The 19390-nt window shown below is 39.4% G+C and overlaps 3 protein-coding genes across 3 annotated transcripts; all 3 read left to right on the top strand.

The window, feature by feature from the left end:
• Window positions 1–565: 565 nt before the first annotated feature.
• Window positions 566–2219, top strand: apoa2 (apolipoprotein A-II). Its single transcript, XM_034120858.1, has 4 exons — window positions 566–707; window positions 830–874; window positions 1370–1601; window positions 1807–2219. Exons 2-4 carry the CDS (start codon window positions 832–834, stop codon window positions 1961–1963), a joined length of 432 nt encoding a protein of 143 aa, XP_033976749.1. The 5' UTR covers window positions 566–707; window positions 830–831; the 3' UTR covers window positions 1964–2219.
• Window positions 2220–5937: 3718 nt separating this feature from the next.
• On the top strand, window positions 5938–8533 carry apoc2 (apolipoprotein C-II). The gene is made up of 4 exons (XM_034120205.1): window positions 5938–6026; window positions 6325–6387; window positions 6735–7083; window positions 8029–8533. Exons 2-4 carry the CDS (start codon window positions 6339–6341, stop codon window positions 8114–8116), a joined length of 486 nt encoding a protein of 161 aa, XP_033976096.1. The 5' UTR covers window positions 5938–6026; window positions 6325–6338; the 3' UTR covers window positions 8117–8533.
• Window positions 8534–11149: 2616 nt separating this feature from the next.
• LOC117474459 (trypsinogen-like protein 3) lies at window positions 11150–19390 on the top strand. Its single transcript, XM_034120257.1, has 5 exons — window positions 11150–11259; window positions 11347–11488; window positions 14906–15159; window positions 16995–17131; window positions 18687–19390. The coding sequence occupies exons 1-5, from the start codon at window positions 11220–11222 to the stop codon at window positions 18888–18890; spliced, it is 777 nt and encodes a 258-aa protein (XP_033976148.1). The 5' UTR covers window positions 11150–11219; the 3' UTR covers window positions 18891–19390.

The following is a 19390-nucleotide window of genomic DNA, read 5'->3' as shown; positions in this document are numbered from 1 at the left end:
TATGCAAAGAAAGAGAGGTAATAAATAAATACAGAATAAAAAAGCTATCAACCATTATAAAAACGGTCCCTAAAATCACTCTGCATGGAGTCGATTTCAGGGAATTAAGGTGAAAGGTGAAGGCAGTAATCCCAGCATGCATTGCTCTGGGTACAGTACAGTGTGTCTAGACCTGTCCTGGTTGATTGACCTGCTGACCATTTCACTCTGATCTATATCTGAGCAGGCATTTTAAAGTGAAAAAATGTTGGTTAGCTCGAGTTAATTTACTAAAAAATATATTTCTTTGCAGCTGGCAACAATACATAAGCTGCCTTAAAAGTGTTTCGTCGATTTTGACTCACATGCACCATGAGGTTTCGCAAACACTCCACTAATGCAGTATTATCAGCAGGGCTCCAAGTGCATGCCACATGAACACATGAACGTACACTGGAGAAACATTGCATAACCACTGACTCATATTTCAACATATGATTTTTAAGGGGAATATCATGTACAATGGACTTTGTGTAGGTGAACATGTGTGTTTGTGTGAGTGCTCATGTGCACGCATGTGTGTGTAGGTGTGTGTATGCTCATCAGATGACGTTTGTTTGCAGTCCCCCCCTATATTATCCTGTCCAGATGTGAGCTCCCAGTTACAGACAACTCGCTTTCAGAGAACACTGTCACTTCTTGGACTTGTACATCCAACCCAACCGCAGGTAACGTCTCTTTTTACTGCAGCTTTTATTCTGTACTACATTTAGGTATCTGACTTTTGCATTCAGTTTTATATTGATTGACAAAACAGAGTTAATTGTTTTATTTTTCTCTTTTGTTTCAGACATGAATGCAAAATACACTTTGGCACTGATCCTGGCTCTGCAGGGTAAGGCACAAATACCAATGTGATCTGAAGAATTGTAGTGTATGGATTCGATGTTTTAACTGAAGCTTAACCACTATGTGACCATGTAAAGTAGAACATATCAACTAAAACACAGAGAAAGATTTGAAGCGATGAAAATGCTTCTGCTTTTCTTGCATTGTGCATGTAATTGTGTTGTGTTGCAGTACTTAAAAAGACACTTTTGCATGGCTTGCTGCTGCTCTGATTTATCTGTACATGCAAGATAAAGATTGATTTTTAAAACAACACACTGAATAGTCAAAGAAATCTGTCATTGAATTGCCAAAAAGGGAAAAGCCAAGATATGCAAAGCAGCTCTTCGTTGGTTCTTCGATAGTTCCTCCAAAGCAGGATTCCTGAATATACTTTTCAACTTAGTATCTCTTGATGCTCTTTTGACTTAAATTCATCTGGTTTTGATTTTGGCAACACTGGTCCTATCATAACAGTCCAACCATTCTGATTTCCTTCCAGTCTCCATGAGCCTGTGTGAGGTTGCCCAACCATCCCAGGAACTTGTTGACAAGTATGATGCCATGAGATCTGTCTTCTACCAGAGGCTGCTGAACGCTTTCAGCAAAGTGCAGGCTGTCGCTGCTCCCATGGTGGAGAATGCCGGAACCAGTGAGCGTGGCCAGGCTGCCAAGGACTACATCGAGGTCCTGCAGACCAAGCCCGAGTTTCAAGCCGTCGTTAACGTTGCCACGTAAGTTTTCAACAAGGAATTTGCTTCCTGTGAAGACCCTGCATTATTAACCAAAAAAAGGACAGCTTTTCTGTACTGCTTTTAGTTTAAAATCCATATCCACTACAAATATGCAGTGAATTCCAAAATGAGATTTCTCTACTAAGATACTGAATGTCTCTTCTTATGAGTTTTCTTTAAATAATATGTCTTCCCTGACTTGCAGTGCCTTGGCACAGGGGGTATCTCCCATTGTGGACGAGGCCCGTTCCGGACTACTGGGTCTGTACGAACACCACGTGCGCCCCCAAGTTGGAAACCAGCTGAGCGAAGCCATCGACAACATCAAGGTCTTCCTGGACAAATACTTGCCCGCAGAGTAAAGAAGACCAACTGCAGCTAGCCTCGTGTCAGCAGCCTGTTAGAGATGATAGATCATAGAAACAAACACACGTTTAGGCTGAGAAGAGCAATGCACAATGCAAAAAAAATACTATCTTTTTGTGTTTCAAACAAGGCGAACATCCCCTATGTCAACTGTGCATGTAAAGTATTTTGTGTTTGATACACTGACCAACGTGTCTGTCTGACTGTGTATGCATATGTGTGAGTGTGTTCATTAAAATGAACTGGAAACTATGCAAAGTGTGCTTCTTCATCATGACATGCAACGTTTACTTTCACAGTTGATATCATACAGCTTCACTTTGAATATCATGTATTTTGTTCATAGGGACGAAGCATTTTAACATAGTTCAGATACAGAGCAAAATGGTTTTCAATACCGAACCCTAGTTTGTGGCGTGAGCTATAATATATTATTTTAAGAGTAGAAGAATTGTTTTAGACTCCACTAATCACGGGGTTGTACTATGCATTTTATTTCAAATGAAACAATTACATATATTGCTACATACATGAAGATCATTCAATCAAACATTATGGAGCTGTTTTGTTTATATCATCAGCTGCCAGTTCGATACTATTGGTACTGTCATATACAATGAATGATGAGATAAAGTTGTCTCACACTTTGAACTGTATTTCGAACAGGTAGCTCAGGCTCAGTTTTGGGCAAATTTAGGCAAACTGTGATTCCAGAATTTTGAAAATCAGCAACATGTTTATGATCAAACAACAAAACCACACAGATTATTATTAACATAGGAAGAAAGTGTTGAAGACAATTGATCAGTGTGATTACAGTGAATGGCCTGTTTAGTGAGAGCAGCAGAATGAACTCATTCTTATTTTTCATCTCATGTCTCAGACCATTTTTTTATTGGATATAGATATATCCCTACAGATTTCAAGACATGACACCACACACTGTCATTGTCGGCAGTGTCATTTTGGAGCTTAATATCAACCGTAGCGGAGTACATTCATCACAGCATTAAATGAGCTGGATTCAATCAAAACCACAATCTCTCGAACAGTTTGAATCCCACTGTCAGCTGTCCTCAAAGCGCCCCGGGTCCCCAGGTCCACGGCAAACATGACATGTTTACTCAGGCCTGGATCAACACGTAGACTTCACAGAGAAAATGAGGTCTTAAAACCCAAAACGTGAGATCAAAGCTGAGACTTCACTGTCTTTGTAATAAGAGATGCAATAAAGAGAACAATGCTGGTTTGGAAGTTTGTTGATTAGAGGATAAAAAAATGTTCTTAATTCACAGACAAATTATATAAGACTTTTGTAAACTTGTGGTCCAGAGGTGGAAGAAGTACTCAGATATTTTATTCAAGTAAAAATATCACGGTGTAGAAATACTCTGTGACAAGCAAGAGTCTGGCATTCGAATGTTACTTAAGTACAAAAGTATAACAATGAAAATGAACTTAAAGTACCAAAACTGAAAAGTACTCATTATGCAGATTGGTCTTTTTTAAGAATAATATCTATTATATGAAATAAAAAAATGTTTTGGTTATGGTGTGAAAAACAAGGTATTATAATTAATAAAAACGAAATTAGAGTTGTACGACCACACCACAAGCACAATTAAAAATAATAGTAATATAAAACATAACATTTTAGGCGCCCTTTTCTAACAAATCATGTGGTCAAACAGTTGTTGAAAAGTACTCATTATGCAGATTGGCCTTTTTTAAGAATAATATCTTATCTTAATATTATATTGCTGGATTCTAATTAACGATCCATTGTGTAATATGGACATCATCTGTATCTGTTGGGGATACCTTTAGAGACTTTAGAGATTCTTAAAATGAACTTTCAAAGTCACAAGAAGCAAACCTTGTCAAATAAATTGTGTGAGTGAGTAAAAAGCACAATATTTTCTTCCACATTTTTTGTGGATTATAAGTGTGTAGTAGAATAAAATAAAAATACTCAAGTAAAATACAAGTACCCTTAAAAAATGTACTTAAGTGAAGAACTTGAGTAAATGTACTTAGTTTCTTTCCAACATTGTCTGTATATAAAACAATGTCTGCTTTTTTGGAACTACATTGTGAACAAATGTTTTGCGGCAAACGGCATACTGTAAGTGAAGTGATCAAATCAAATGCAATACACTTTGACAAATTCAGATAATATTTCCTCACGTCCCACTGTCTTTTCGTTTGAGTGTGCTACGAACAATTAAAAATACTGGAGACCTAGCTCTGGAAATATGAAACAAATGAAGCCAGACGGAGCTAGACAACTCTCTATATCAGCCAATCAGCTACAGGTGGCGTAATACTCCTACACAGAACAGGGGTAAAGGCCAAGGATGTACAAAGAGAGAAGCATCAGAGATGGTAAATCTATTTATTTGTATTTGAACTGAGAGTTCAGTTGAAATATCTACAATCGTTTCCAAAACCTATGACTCCACCTTTAACAACAGCCAACAATATCGACCAACCTCAAGGCTAAAAAACAGAAAAATCTATAAAAGATTAAATTAAATTAATTCTTTTTTTGGTTATGGTGTGAAAAACAAGGTATTATAATTATTAAAAACGAAATTAGAGTTGTACGACCACACCACAAGCAGAATTAAAAATAATAGTAATATAAAACATAACATTTTAGGCGCCCTTTTCTAACAAATCATGTGGTCAAACAGTTGTTTTTACATTAAGAAAACCCACTGATAGGAAACAGAGTCTTTTAACTGCAGACACATAAAGATAATCTATCTGGCCTACATATTTCATAACCTGAAGTCGCAGGATGACGTGTTCAACAGTTTAGACTCAGGGTCGTCTTAATAGGACTTAGGACTATTGTAACCATTATGCAACTCACAAGAGTTCCTCACTGAGGTTGTTGACAGGGCAAGGTGTAAGCTGCTTTGATGAACTAACGCAATCAATGTGAAATATTTGATCTGAGTGAATTCAAAGTTTGCATCACACACAGTGACTTGGAACCTGAAACTTATAGAACAGCTATACAAGAGAGCTATCAAGGTGTTTGACAGAAAGCTAAATTCATACCACCACTGTACCATCCTTGAAAAACACAATTTCTTGAGTTTTGACAATTTTAAGTCTTTTAAAAGTATGTGTTTTTTAAATACATTTTTACATGGACTGGCGGGGGGGCATTCATCCCCAGAATTCATCCACAGAAAATACACTGGACGCTGCACTAGGTTAGAAACCAGAGGAGACTGTGAAGTCCACCGTAGACGGGCCACTTTCTGTCAACATTTTCTATCAATTGTCATCATCAGCTCATTGTGGAATAGCCTCCCAACTGAGATACGGGATTGTCCCACTTTGAATAGTTTTAAAGGTCAACTCAAAGAATGGTTGAGAAACAAACAGACGTGCAATCACCGCAAGATGCACTTTAACACAGGGGTATCTCCTCTGGCACTTTATGTATCTCTTTTATCTTCTCCTGCACTTTATATGTCGTAGCTGCTATATTGTATTGCCATGTGGTAAATGCTTATATGCTGCTCATGCTCTTTCTGCATATCATGTATTTATTATATGCTATGTATATAAATGTCATGTTCTTAAATGTTGTATGTGAGGTACTACGGATGGAAACTAGCTCAAAGCTAAAATCCGGCATGTTTACGTTTTTAAAGCATTATTTGTTTTAAATGTTCATCAATGTGCACTGTCCCTCGTCAAATAAACGATTAAATGAAAATAAATGAAAGCTGATGATCCCCCCCCACCTCCCCCCCCCCTTCAGGCCCTTTGCTCATAAGACCCAATCAGTGGCTTTTGATTATGTTTCAAGCCTCTTTCTATGCTTTTATTCACATCCTTGTGTTAACACAGATGTCTGATTAATCAAGACACACAATGGCACACAAAGTCCCAGAAACACACTCCGGACAACCGCGCACGTTTATCTATCCCAGAGTGTACTTTGGCTCCGGGAGCGACAAGTTGACACGTTCACGCTCCTATATAAACAGGCTGGGACAGTGGAGCCTATTACTCAGTTTTCTGGAGAGGAATACAGTAAGTAACCACACTTTGACTTCACTTCAAACATTGGATAGACTGCAACTGTATTGGAAAAGCATGCATGTTGTGTTAGATATGAGAACATTTTTGAAGGCAACTGAGTGTTTTAGGAATAAGATGCATGTTCAACAGGATTTTAATGGGAAAAAACTTGTATTCTTATGCTAGAAGAGTGAAAAAGATGCTTCATTCAAAGACAGTCTTAATTACACACATGGATAAATGTATGACAATGTCTCACCCTAGTGGATAAAGTGCTGTAAGATTTACCCCGTTTCTTCTCCCCTCACAGCTACGAGTGACACCATGAATAAGCTGTTGGTCATCACCGTGCTGGTTGCACTCCTTGCTCCCAGTAAGCCTTTTATCAGATCTTTAAATTAAAGTCAGAATAGGATGAATCTGAGATGGATAATATGGACAGTTTCATCCCACAGGCCATAAGACTGTTGAACACCTGAACTTTTGAAAGAACATCCATAACATTCATCTGTTTGCAACTTATATATATCAATATTCCAATTACTTGTATATATAGACTATTCTGCACTATTTATATTATATTATATTTTATTCATTTATTTACTTGTACTATTATCTGTGTTATTGTGTTGCACTGTTGGAGGAGCCTGTGACACAGGTTATTGATGTATTTCTTCCCTGATGAAATGTGGCACCCTTTGACACCTCTGTTTTGTGCAGACGCTGAGAGCTTCCGTGTGAAGAGGCAGGCTGAGGACACTGAGGGAGTGGTGGAGGAGGTGGTGCCGGAGGTGGTGCCGGAGGTAGAGGCGGAGGTGGTGCCGGAGGTGGAGGTGGTGCCGGAGGTGGTGCCGGAGGTGGAGGTGGTGCCGGAGGTGGTGCCGGAGGTGGTGCCAGAGGTGGAGGTGGTGCCAGAGGTGGTGGCGGAGGTGGTGCCGGAGGTAGTGGAGGAGCAGGGCAGTCTGGCCAAGTTCACAGACTCCGTCAAGACCTACTATTCCGACGCTGTCAACACAGCCAGTGAATACCTGGAGAACATCAAGGGCATGAAGCTGGAGGAGAAAGCAAAGTAAGAGATCTTAAAGGTCCCCTATTATACTGTTTTTCAGCCATATAGGTCTCAGATATATACAGAACATGTCTCTGAAGTGTTTGGCTCGAAATACCAAACAGATCATTGCAGCATCCCATAATCCCCTCTGTTTGAGCCCTGTTTCAAAAGTGCTGATTCTCTGTTACTTTAGATGAAAATAAGGAGCCACTCCCCACGCCCCTCTGAGAGAGATTAAAAAGAACACAATGGTGCTCTAGGAGGAGATTCAGGTGATAAGGGGGGGGGTTACCTTGGTTGGTTATTGGCTAATGGTTACACAAGCCAAAAAATCGTTATGACATCATAAAGTGAAAGTCATTTTCAGACAGGTTTTTATATAAATGGATCAGGACAAAAAGTGAGCAAATCTTTCTTCCTGAAACTTTCAGAATCTCTTTACACAGAGGGGACACATGTTGATGTAGAAAAGACATGAAAAAGTGGATTTTGCACAATAGGTGACCTTTAAATGCAGAGATGGCAAAAGTACACACATCCTTTACTCAAGTAGAAGTACAGATACTTGTGTTTAATAATACTCTGGTAAAAGTAGAAGTACTGACTAAACTTCTTTACTCAAGTAAAAGTAAAGAAGTATGGGCCTCGAAATGTACTCAAGTAAAAAGTACCCATAACTATAGTACCAACTGTTTTATAGAGTAACTGACCTCCCTTTATATAAATAGAACAATAATCGAGCCGAGTTTTCATTGGTCCCTCTTCTTTAGAGAAGACCAGGAAATGACGAATACACGGATCGTGTTAAAATCAATAGGCACCCAATGACTCTAAATAATAATGATCACCCCACCAAACGCAGATTCAAACTAAAGTAACCAGCCTGTTTTGAAAATGTAAGAAGTAGAAAGTACAGGCATGTGTGTTAAAACTGTTAACTAACTGTTACTGTGTTTCCCACAGGACCCTTTACACTGAAACCACCAACGTCGTGACCACCTACGCTGGAATCATGCAAGACCAGATTTACCACGGCCTGTACCAGAAGTAAACAGAAACTGATTTCTCATGTAGCATTTCTGACAGCATGAGGACTTTCCACAAGAAAGGTCAAAACCTCATCTGACATTTTAAGCTTTTTCACATCTCAAACAAGCCTAAAAACGTACAAAAATTGACTTCCTGCTCTCTGTGGCGCTTACTCGGGCCACTGTACTGCTGCTATATGATGATAACCACCAAAAGAGGAATGTAATCATTTGAGAAAACAACTAACAGCTTGCACAGAAGAACAAGAACAGAACCAGTTGGAGCATCTGGAGTCAACTTGTACCAACAGCATTTTCCCTGGGTGGAAAACAAACACGTATAATTCAACAATATATCGCCACCTATGGGTTTCTTCTCAGTTATTTCACCTCTGAAAAAGTGTCATATCTTGAAATAAAATATTTATACAACACAAACTGGTGTCTCCTGTGGATAAATGATAATTAGGTTTACTGTTTTGCTGTTTTAAATTGTGCATATTTCTCATATCCCACTCTGGCTTTTCCTTTTGATCTCACTGATGGAAAGGATCACGTGATTTTGTCTGAATAAATCTGCAATGAGTGCTTTTATCAGCCGAGGCCGCACCAGAACAGACGCTTGTGTTGCAAATTAATAATGGATGAAAAGGAACAACATGTAAAATGTGAGCGCGGAGAAACTGACAGAGATGCATAAACAGCAAAGACTGAGAGGTTTCTTTCTGTTGATTCTGACAAGTAGTGATGCAGGACTGCTGTGATGTTTTAATTAGTGCATACATCTGCAACATGTGGCTTGTCTGAAGCTACAACCAACACCAACAAAGGATTAAAAACACCATCTTTTTCATTTGTTCCCCCACATGATGGTTTCAGACAGACATAGGACAAAAACCATTACTACTGTTACTTTACAATTCATTTAATAATCATCATTCAGATATAGTGTAGTGACCCTGTAGTTATGTAAATCAAAGTGAGATAAATTGTACTGTTTGCTTGATATCAGTATTTGTGTAAAATGTTTTTGATCAACAGCTGACTGCCATCCCATCTGGCTTTGACACTAAGGTTATTTCATTTGAGGGCATCTGCAGCTGCTGCAAAACAGAGAGAAATTCACACATAAATAATACAGCAAGAGAAGAACATTAAACATGTCTGGCTTTTTACAAAATGTGTTTAATTTGATTATATTATCAGTTTTGATTCGGGAGCATTTATGTCTCTAATAATTAATTAACACTTTAAAGGTGGGGTAGGTCATTTTGGAGAAACCAGCTCGAGTGCGCTAGAATTTGAAAATACACAGCCGGAAAAAATCTGCCACTTCCTTACAGAGCCCCTCCTCCAACACACACGAACGCGCACATGACCAATCAGGGCACGAGATAAGTTTGTGCACAGATGGAAGGCTGACAGGCAGGTAGGCCATCCAGTTATTTTAGCCGGACCGGCTAAAATGATTGGTCGTGCTTTTTACAGTACTACGGCTTCCACAGATGACATTTTTGTATGGATTTTTTGTCAAAGCACTTAAGATATTCATTGCTATCGGAATGTTAAGAGCATTCCATGGAATATAACAAAAAGTGTATCTCGAGCCGGTTTCTCAAACGTACCTACCCCACCTTTAAGAGCTTACCCACTTAAAATGGATGGTACTTGAAGTGTGTGTATACAATAATATTTGTTGGTATACCTGAATCTTTAGGAAGGTAGGTATCAGGTCATTCTGATCTTTGAAATTTCATATAAGAGCGAACGTCCCCTCTATTTTACATCAACATATTAAGGACTTTCTGATGTGCTGTTTCGATGTAGATAACTCATTTATGAGATTTCAAAGATCTTTTATTTGAAACTCTACATCAGAATGTCCTAATATTCTCTGAATGAATATCTGGGGTGGCTTGCTATCAACCTGAAGGGAAATTAGTCTTTGATTATGGACAGTTTTTGATATATTATATAAAGATAGATAGATAGATAGATAGATAGATAGATAGATAGATAGATAGATAGATAGATCGCTCGCTCGCTCGTCGCTCGCTCGCTACGCTCTCGCTCATCGCTCGCTCGATCGCTCGCTCGCTCGCTCTCGCTAGCTCGCTCGCTCGCTCAGCTCGCTCGCTCGCTCGCTCGCTCGCTCGCTCGCTCGCTCGCTCGCTCGCTCGCTCGCTCGCTCGCGCTCGCTCGCTCGCTCGCTCGCTCGCTCAGCTCGCTCGCTCGCTCGCTCGCTCGCGCTCGCTCGCTCGCTCGCTCGCTAGATAGCTCGCTCGATCGCTCGCTAGATAGCTCGCTAGATCAGATAGACTAGCTAGATAGATAGATAGATAGATAGATAGATAGATAGGTAGATAGATAGATAGATAGATAGATAGATAGGGTCTATCTGAGTACCATCATTTGTACTTCAGTCAATAAAAATACTGAACGTGTGAAATGTTGGCCTGAATAATAATTCAAGAAGTCATTATTTATAAAGTGGAAGAAAACATTTTCCTAAACAGTTGAGGGGGGAAGAGAATACTATTATCAAATATTATGGTTTCCCAAAAGAGCAGCAGAGCTTTGCAATCTGTGATATTTTCAGACAAGCCTTTAATATTGCATCATGGTAAAATATTAACTTTATAACAGCAGTGGGTATAATATCTCCACTCTTATCTTCTTCATCATTACTACTTGTGGTGCAACAAAGCTTTGTTCATGTATCTATGACACAATCATTCATTATAAAGTGCACTTACTTAGCACAGACTATCCATAACAACTTTAATACATCCCAAAAAGCTAAAAGAATCTGTGCACAGCAGATTTTTGCGATTAAGAAGAAATGAACTTCACCAAAATGTGAAATGCAATCTATTATGGCTAATCGATTTATTTTATGTACCATGAGTACGGGTCTTTCTTCTTCCTTATAAACAAGGTGTGTCACTATAACATAGTGTTAACCGGACGTGTACAAATTGTCTCTGATAAGGTTGTACTGGAAATTATGCTGGTTAGTAATAAAGCAGTGTGTTCCTCCTACTGTCCTCAAAAAGGTGTGTAGATATAAATACACCAGACTGATCTCACACTGTCAGAGATACAGACTAACTCAACAAAAACAACATGCATCTGTTCCTACTGGGGGTTGCTTTGGGGCTCGCAGGTAGATATTTACTATGTTGTGTGTAAAATAAAAGAGATTAACATTGGAGTAGATGTTCAGTTTCTCTGTGGTCTTGATGTGTTACAGGAGCGTCTCCTCTGGAGGACTTCAAGGTATGCCAGCCTCACTCCAGACCCTGGCAGGTGTATCTGCACGGGGGAGGAGTGTCCTGCAGCGGAGCGCTCATCGACCCGTGGTGGATCGTAACCTCTTTTGAATGTACACCCAAGTAAGTACTAGTTAGTGCTGAATGAAAATGTACGACTGGCATAAATTCTTGTTTTAATGTGATTGGACATTTTTAATAATAATAATTCATTTATTTTATATAGGCGCGTTTCAAGGCTCTCAAGGTCGCCGTACAAACACACAAAAAACAAGATACACAATACATAACACCAGCATAAGAAACCTAAACAAGACAATGCAGTATATAAAAAATAAGACAAATAAAACAGAGGATGTGTGATGGATAATGATCAGGGTGGATATGCGAGTGTGAAGAGATATGTTTTGAGACGTGATTTGAAAATGGGGAGAGAGTCGATAGGCTTGTTTGAGACGAGCTGCGGCTCGCCTCGAAAGTAGACGAGAATAGCCGATCGCAGCCGGGGGAGGTCTCAAAAAGCTCGCCTGAAGTCGGACAGCTCGGAGTCGGCTTCTTCTTCTTCTTCTTCTTCTCTCGGTTTTTTGTAACATTTGTGATATTGGGCTATATAAATAAACATTGATTGATTGATTGATTGATAAAGAATGGACAAATGTGTTTAATCGTTAATGTCAGATATGTACTAAGTAAATACATTTGTTCCTGCTCAAGATTAGATTCAACTTTATTGTTATTGCACAGATTACAGGTACTGAGACAACGAAATGCAGTTTAGCTTCTAACCAGGAGTGCATAAAGCAGTAAAGTGAAAAGTAATGTACACAATCTACAGAATAAAATATAGAATGAATTGAATGATGAATAAACAGTGAGGGGTATGAATACACTATATACACAGTAGCCTAGCCTAGTATGAACAGTGTGTTGTATTAATATGCTAAGATATATAAAGTATGACAACGGTAAGCTAGCTGCTAACTGCCGCCTCGTTAATATCAAATCTATCATAATAACAAACCATTACCATGCTGTCATGAACGTGCGGTGCTGTTACGTGTACGCAAATTGACGTGCTTGATGTGAACGAGCATTTTGGGGGGCATGGTTAAAGTTGCGCATGCGCTATGAGCGCACATACGGGTACTTCTCAGGCATGCCGGGTAATCTGTGACGTTTCTCTCTCTCAAAAGTTGGGCCATTTTATCATCATGCGCGAATGAGCAACTCTCATAGGAATGAATGAGGCCCCGCCTCCCACGCTGTATCCAGTTCTTATTATACATCCATGCTCTAGACCAGGGGTACTCAAACTTTTTTATTAAAGGTCCAGTTGTGAACTTTATACAAGGTCACTGGTCCGGATCAATGCCAGTAAAGTCGTCGTCCCCCGAGCGGAGAAACGAAACTGAAATTAAGAAGCAGTTTCTTGGCGCTCTATGCATGGGGCCCCCTTGAGGGGGTTTCCCGACATGTCGTTGCAGTAAATTAAAGGGTGTTTCATGTTGTCGTTGCTGTGGACCTTCTTAACACTAGAACCGCCAGAGATTTTTTATACCTAAAACCGCCACCTGGGTCAAATTGACCCGCTATTAGAATGCATTGATTTTCAAGGTAAAATGTTCTTTTATTGAACAGTGAGTTTTGATCGCACAGGGATGAAACGTATACCAATATAATCTGTGGACTCTCAGCTTTTCATACAGGGCTCGACATTATAAATGGCCCGCTGGCCCGGAAGCATTATTTAGACACCGCGGCCAGCATAACGTACTTTCAACTCGCCCCACAGCTGTTTGCTGCGGATCGCAGCGCGAGCAGTCTCCCGTGAGCGGGAGCGCACTCCTTCACTACAGACTGTCTCTATCTCTCTCTCTCTCTCTAGATAACTATCTATCAATATATCTATCCATCTATCTCTCTCTCAATCTATCTCTCAATCTATAAGGAACCGCAGTAGACAAAAGGCGTTGCTATAGCAACACGTCATGTTTATATGAAAAGGGGTGGGGTCAATATGACCCGCTGGGCGGAAATAGGTATAAATGGCAATTTTTGGGGCGATTTCTTCAATCTGACTTCATATTGACCATTTTTAACAACATAGGGTGCTACATAACACACTTTCAGGAAAAGTCACGGACTGGAAGACTTTAATATTTTATTGAAAAAAAGTTACACACAATAAAAAACAGCTCTGGGTCAAATTGACCCGATTGGCGGTTCTAGTGTTAATCTACCTTCTTTGGGGGCCCCCTTCTGGTCCAAGCACTTGCCTGCCTTGCCTGTCGGTAAACGGCGCCCCTGTATACACACACACATTCAATACATACATCCAGTATGTCAAGGTAAACTTGCGGTTAACTTGCGGTCTGCTATGTGTGTCACGCTCGCGCACACAAGTAAATATATATGCACGTTCATTCTCACAACGCGTCAGACACAAGACGCGCGTACATGATGATGTACATTAATTTATCAGAATCAGATTTTTTTTTTTTTTTTTTTTTTAATAATTTATTTTTATAATGGGACACAGGGTTTGGTCCGGATTGATTTGCAGTTCGGTCCGGATCCGGACCTTGGTCCGGAGTTTGAGAAGCCCTGCTCTAGACCTTTATATATACAGTCTATGTCTAGACCCCATGGTGGTTAAACGGAAGGGGGGTGCAGTGAGGTGGAGGGAAGCAGAAGACCTGAGAGTGACTCTTTTGAGGGTCAAAACTAAAAATGTAATGTAAGATAAAACTGCATTTGTTTTGGTTATGCCGTATGTTCCGAATCCGAATAGAAACACTGACATTTATTGTGCATCCAACTTCACCAAAGTATCAGCAGTAAAATCAAATGTAAGCTTGGTAAAACCTGGCTGAGGTGCCGGATACTTTCTGCTCTGTTAGAATAAAACGTGTTTAATTAAAAAAGAGCATTACCTGAAATGTAATTGCTGCCGCCTTTTCAGTATGACCTTCAGTGTTCAGCTTTCCCAACATCTGGCGCATTTTCCTGAAGAAATAAATGAGTGATGGTCATGAGTAGGTTAGACCTTCTTTGCTAGCATTTTGAATCATATCAAGATTTAAAGATTTAAAGGCTTTATGGAGAACCAGCCAATAGAAGTGTTAGTGTTACATAGTGATGTCAATATGTTACGGAAGTAACAAAGGAGTCCAATTTAGGCGTTTCAGGCAGGGGGGGGGGGGGGGACAACTTTGGGATTTTAGCCTTTGTAGACCATTTACATGCACAAAAACCTATGTAACACACTACAGCAGGGGTGCCCACACTTTTTCAGCTAGGGAGCTACTTTTAAAATGACCAAGTCCAAATGATCTACCTACAGGATCTGTGTCATGGGCGGCGTTACAGGAAAAGGAAAACACCAAAAATCAGAATAGGGCCTGTTTAACTTCATCCAATAACCTGCTAATTTCTCATTAAAGCTTCCTGTTCCTCTGTCGTGGACCTGTGTCTGCCTGAGCTCTGTAAAGTCTAAATTAAATCTAATAAATGAAAGTCTCTCTCACTCTGTCCCTGCAGATCCTACAGGACCGTAGCCTCTCTTGGGGAGCACGATGTGACGGTGGACGAGGGCACCGAGCAACACATCTACGTTGCTGATGTGATCCGTCACAGTCCGTACCGCTCGCCCCTGCACAGCCTCACCATGGTCCGCCTGGCTGAGCCCGCCCTCCTCACCCAGGACGTGCAGCCCGTCCCTCTGCCTGTCCGCTGCCCCCGGCCCGGAGAGACCTGCCAGGTCAGTGGCTGGGGGTCCACCGTCCCAAATCAATGTGAGTGGATTTATAGGAGCGACAGTGGCTTTTACACCTCATTAACTTCTCATTAACTCATTAACACTATGTTAGAATGTAGTGTAATTAAAGCAAAGCCTACAAATGTTCACTAATTTTTGTAATAGATGCTTTACGTTTGCTGTTTCTCATCAAAATGAAGCCTGAAAAAAAATTAAATTCATTTGTTAAATCTTTTTTGGAATTTTGTGAAACCTGCTTTGCAATATAGAGATATATCATTAACTTGTCACCTTCCGCAAGGTGAGGCCCCACGCAGTCTGCATGATCGGCCTGTAGGGAGGGATGGCCCTGCTTGTCATTAACTCATTGACACCATGTTAGAATGTAATTGAAGCAAAGCCAGCATTCCCTAATATAGTCTACACATTTTCACTATCCTACTATCCCTTATTGTACTCTAAAATATAAATGTCTGATCCAACAAAAGGATTCATGTAGAGCTTTTTTGTAACAGATGTTCTACGTTTGGTGTTTCTCATCAAAATGAAGCCTGAAAAACATTGAATTCATTTGTTAAATCTTTTTTGGAATCTTCTGAAACCTGCTTTGCAATACAGAGATAAATTACAATGCAATGGAGATGCAATTTTACACAGACCTGAGTGTGGACCGTTTCATAAGGACTGCTTCTTCATTAGAAATCATTCAGTTCATTTGAGGATTATCTATTTTGCTCCAATGGTTTGGGTTTTTCCGAAAATATATGTTTATTTTTAAAGCCTTTACTTATACTGTATTGTGTGTGCAACAAAATATATTCCAGTCATCTTCAAACCTACCATATTTGGAGGAAAGAAAACTATCACCAACCTTTTTTGAATGACCATAAAACAACCAATCTGCATTAATAAATACCACCAGAGGGTACAGAGAGAAAAGTAATTTAAGTAGTAATTTAGGTGAACTGACCCTTCAATAAGCCTGGGAGGAGAGATTACATATTTGAGGGGAAAGAAGTTAATATTTGCGAAGCATGAAGTCTAACAACAAAATAATACCCCAAATGAACTTGTCAAAAACACATATTTTTAATTAGTTGGAGTTGTGGTTTTCTAAACACTGACATCCTGTGTTTTAGTCCTGGTGTTTTTTAGAACTACAGTTAATTTTAGTTGGACTGAAGTGCATGAATGCAGTGTTATTTACTTTGTGTGTGCTTGATTGAAAGCTGAAATACTTATTTATTTTCTTTTGATTGCTTTTACATTGTTCTTTCAAATAAATGCCAATAGAGTGGAACAATGGAAATAGTGGAACCACTTACTTCACAGCAGGAAACATCCATCGGAAACTTGAGCTTAGAGACAGAAATACAAAAAGTGCATCTATTAAAAGCACATTTGCACAGCGAGTCACGGAAATGTTGGCTTGTGATCAGCAGGTGGGTATGTTCCTGCTGAAAAGCTCATCAATATTCTAGTCATTGCAGTGCTAACAAGGCATGAACACTCTGTTTTAATAACGGCTAAAACTTCTCTTTTTTAATCAGTGGAGTTTCTAATTGCTTGTCAAAATGCTCAGTCAGGACTAATTAAAAGAGCTAGACCTTGAAAGAAGTATTTACTCAAGGTTTAGACCTCAATGCTCCAGTGTTGGGAGTGATAATGCATTCAAATGGGAAGTAATCCATAAACCTGAGGAGGGGAATGGGGAAAGGTTTCGTCAGGGAATGAGTGGCGGATTGACGAGTGATGGGACAGAATATATCACAATGGAAACTTGTACCTATGTTACAGAGTGGGATGAGAAATTGGATGTATTTCATTTGATTGAATCAGAGTAATAACCCGCCTTCTTTCTCTTGGAAACAGATGAGCCAGCTCAACACCTGAAGTGTATAACTGTGCCTGTTGTGGATGACCAGACGTGCATGAACACGTTCCCAGAGTTCCTGTTCTGGAGCCTCGGCATGGTCTGCGCTGGACGAGCAAACACAGACAACTGCATGGTGAGGAAGAAGAAACTGTATTGATATTTGATAGAAAAATATCACTCGTCACCGGCTTGAGCTTCAATATCAGGATACATGTATTTATTATCCTCTCAAGAATGGAAGTAGTCATCACATACAGAGCATCAACTAGTTCCTGAACAGTGTCCTTCACATGCTGATATACAAGAGAGGGAGTTACACAGTCACAAGATGGAGGAATACAAAGCAGTATTCAATGTTTACTTCAGATTAGCTAAGGCCCACCTCAGAAATGATCATGCTTGTCATATGTCTATCTCCATAGAGGCTGAATCATCATGTTAATCACATAGCTATCATATGCCTAAAACAGTCCTGATGCTCTTCTAGGTAATCATACATCCTGTTATGTACACAGCTAAGTAGGGCCTTTGTTATCATGTGCTATTCTGATATTGGAAGAGTACATTCAGTATTTTCCCAACAATATTAGATACTAATCTGAATCTGTAAAGTGACAAAAGCTACGGCTATTAGGAAGCTATTAAGCAAATGTATGGTTAAAAAAGAAGAACAATATTGGCTTCCAAAATGAGTGGAGGAATAGAAGTGTAAAGATAAGATAAGATGTACTTTATTGATCCCAATTTGGGAAATGTTTGCGTTGCATTAGCATCAAAGACAAGGCATTGCACAAAAGGGAAATTAAAAGGGTATAAATAAACAATTCTAAAATGCAAACATCTCAAAATAGAAATAAAAAAGCATTAAAAAAGTAAAAAATATACATGTTGAAATACCAATTTACAGTAAACAAAATGTAAAGCAGGATATTATATAATAAAAGTGGCATAACATTCAAAATACCCGGGTAAAGTAATTCAAAATTGTACCTCGGACAGTAAATGTACTTCATTACATTCCACTATTGGTTTGAACTTACCTGCTGACTCGCATACATTCAGAGATGGCAAACGTACACACATCCTTTACTCAAGTAGAAGTACAGATACTCGTGTTTAAAAATACTCTGGTGAAAGTAGAAGTACTGACTAAACTTCTTTACTCAAGTAAAAGTAAAGAGGCTTCAAAATGTACTTAAGTATAAAGTACCCATAACTAGCAGCTGTTTTAAAGAGTACCTGACCTCCCTTTATATTAATAGAACACTAATGTCATTGTTAGCTAATGAATGTTTCGATGCTGAACAACGGCAACATGACAACGTTTTCATTGGTCCCTCTTCTTTAGAGAAGACCAGGAGATGATGGATACACGGATCGTGTTCAAATCAATAGGCACGCAATGACTCTAAATAATAATGATCACGCCACCAAACACACATTCAAACTAAAGTAACCAGCCTGTTTGGAAAATGTAAGAAGTAGAAAGTTCAGGTATTTGTGTTCAAAATGTAAGAAGTCAAAGTAAAAAGTCCTCAGAAAAATAAGTAGTGGAGTAAAGAACTAATACCAGAAAAATGTATAAGTACAGTAACAAAGTATTTGTACTCCACTACTTCCCACCTCTGCATACATTTACCCATAAACCACTGACACAGTCTCCCTTTCTCTCCCCTCTCTCCCTCCAGGGGGACAGAGGCAGTGTGATGGTGTGTGACGGCCGGCTGCAGGGGGTTCAGTGGTTCAGTCACGGCTGCAGTAACCATGACGACCCCAGCGTCTACACCAAGCTGTGCCTGTACAACGACTGGATCAACGATGTGATGGACCGCTACGAGTCCACTCTGCCCACCGAAACCACTCCAGGGATGACGACTGCAGAGGGACAATAATTAATTAATTCATTTATTTTGTTCCACTCATGGTACATAATCCACAAAACATTGAGCAGTTTATAAAGCCCATGATGGAAAGGAGCAGGGAGAAGAAAGTCTTGCTTACTCAAAATTAGCTGGTCTGTCATCACTGCTGCCAGTTGCTTAACATACTTTTATAGTGACAAAAAAAACAATTTCCCATCAGCAAAATCAATTACCTGTCATCTATTGTTTTTCTATACATTTGCTTTAAATCATTTGGTATAAAATTTAAATTTCTTACCTACGCTACGGATTTATACTTCTGTTTTAACATAGTTTGTGCAAACTGATGCCTAAAGTTACATTTTCTTCTATGTAATTTTCTTGTAATACTACGTTTTTTGCTCTGTACACAATAAATAAATTCTGTCATTCCATTAAATCAGTATGTTTTAACAGCCCTGAATCATATAAACACTGTGAAACACTCCAATAAACATTGCTCTGTGATATCAGGAGATTACCGTGCGTCG

Source organism: Trematomus bernacchii, unplaced genomic scaffold, assembly GCF_902827165.1.
Source record: "Trematomus bernacchii unplaced genomic scaffold, fTreBer1.1, whole genome shotgun sequence".
NCBI lineage: Eukaryota > Metazoa > Chordata > Actinopteri > Perciformes > Nototheniidae > Trematomus > Trematomus bernacchii.
The sequence above is the reverse complement of the archived record's forward strand: the minus strand, read 5'-3'. Positions and strand labels throughout refer to the sequence as shown.

What these genes read in the sequence shown, in the direction of transcription:
- apoa2 (XM_034120858.1), top strand. Translation starts at nt 832, where the DNA reads ATGAATGCAAAATACACTTTGGCACTGATCCTGGCTCTGCAGG. An exon ending in ACTGATCCTGGCTCTGCAGG is followed by an intron (nt 875 to 1,369) that starts GTAAGGCACAAA and finishes ATTTCCTTCCAG; the next exon opens with TCTCCATGAGCCTGTGTGAG. An exon ending in GCCGTCGTTAACGTTGCCAC is followed by an intron (nt 1,602 to 1,806) that starts GTAAGTTTTCAA and finishes CCTGACTTGCAG; the next exon opens with TGCCTTGGCACAGGGGGTAT.
- apoc2 (XM_034120205.1), top strand. Translation starts at nt 6,339, where the DNA reads ATGAATAAGCTGTTGGTCATCACCGTGCTGGTTGCACTCCTTGCTCCC. An exon ending in GGTTGCACTCCTTGCTCCCA is followed by an intron (nt 6,388 to 6,734) that starts GTAAGCCTTTTA and finishes TGTTTTGTGCAG; the next exon opens with ACGCTGAGAGCTTCCGTGTG. An exon ending in AAGCTGGAGGAGAAAGCAAA is followed by an intron (nt 7,084 to 8,028) that starts GTAAGAGATCTT and finishes TGTTTCCCACAG; the next exon opens with GACCCTTTACACTGAAACCA.
- LOC117474459 (XM_034120257.1), top strand. Translation starts at nt 11,220, where the DNA reads ATGCATCTGTTCCTACTGGGGGTTGCTTTGGGGCTCGCAG. An exon ending in TCTTTTGAATGTACACCCAA is followed by an intron (nt 11,489 to 14,905) that starts GTAAGTACTAGT and finishes CTGTCCCTGCAG; the next exon opens with ATCCTACAGGACCGTAGCCT. An exon ending in CAAACACAGACAACTGCATG is followed by an intron (nt 17,132 to 18,686) that starts GTGAGGAAGAAG and finishes CTCTCCCTCCAG; the next exon opens with GGGGACAGAGGCAGTGTGAT.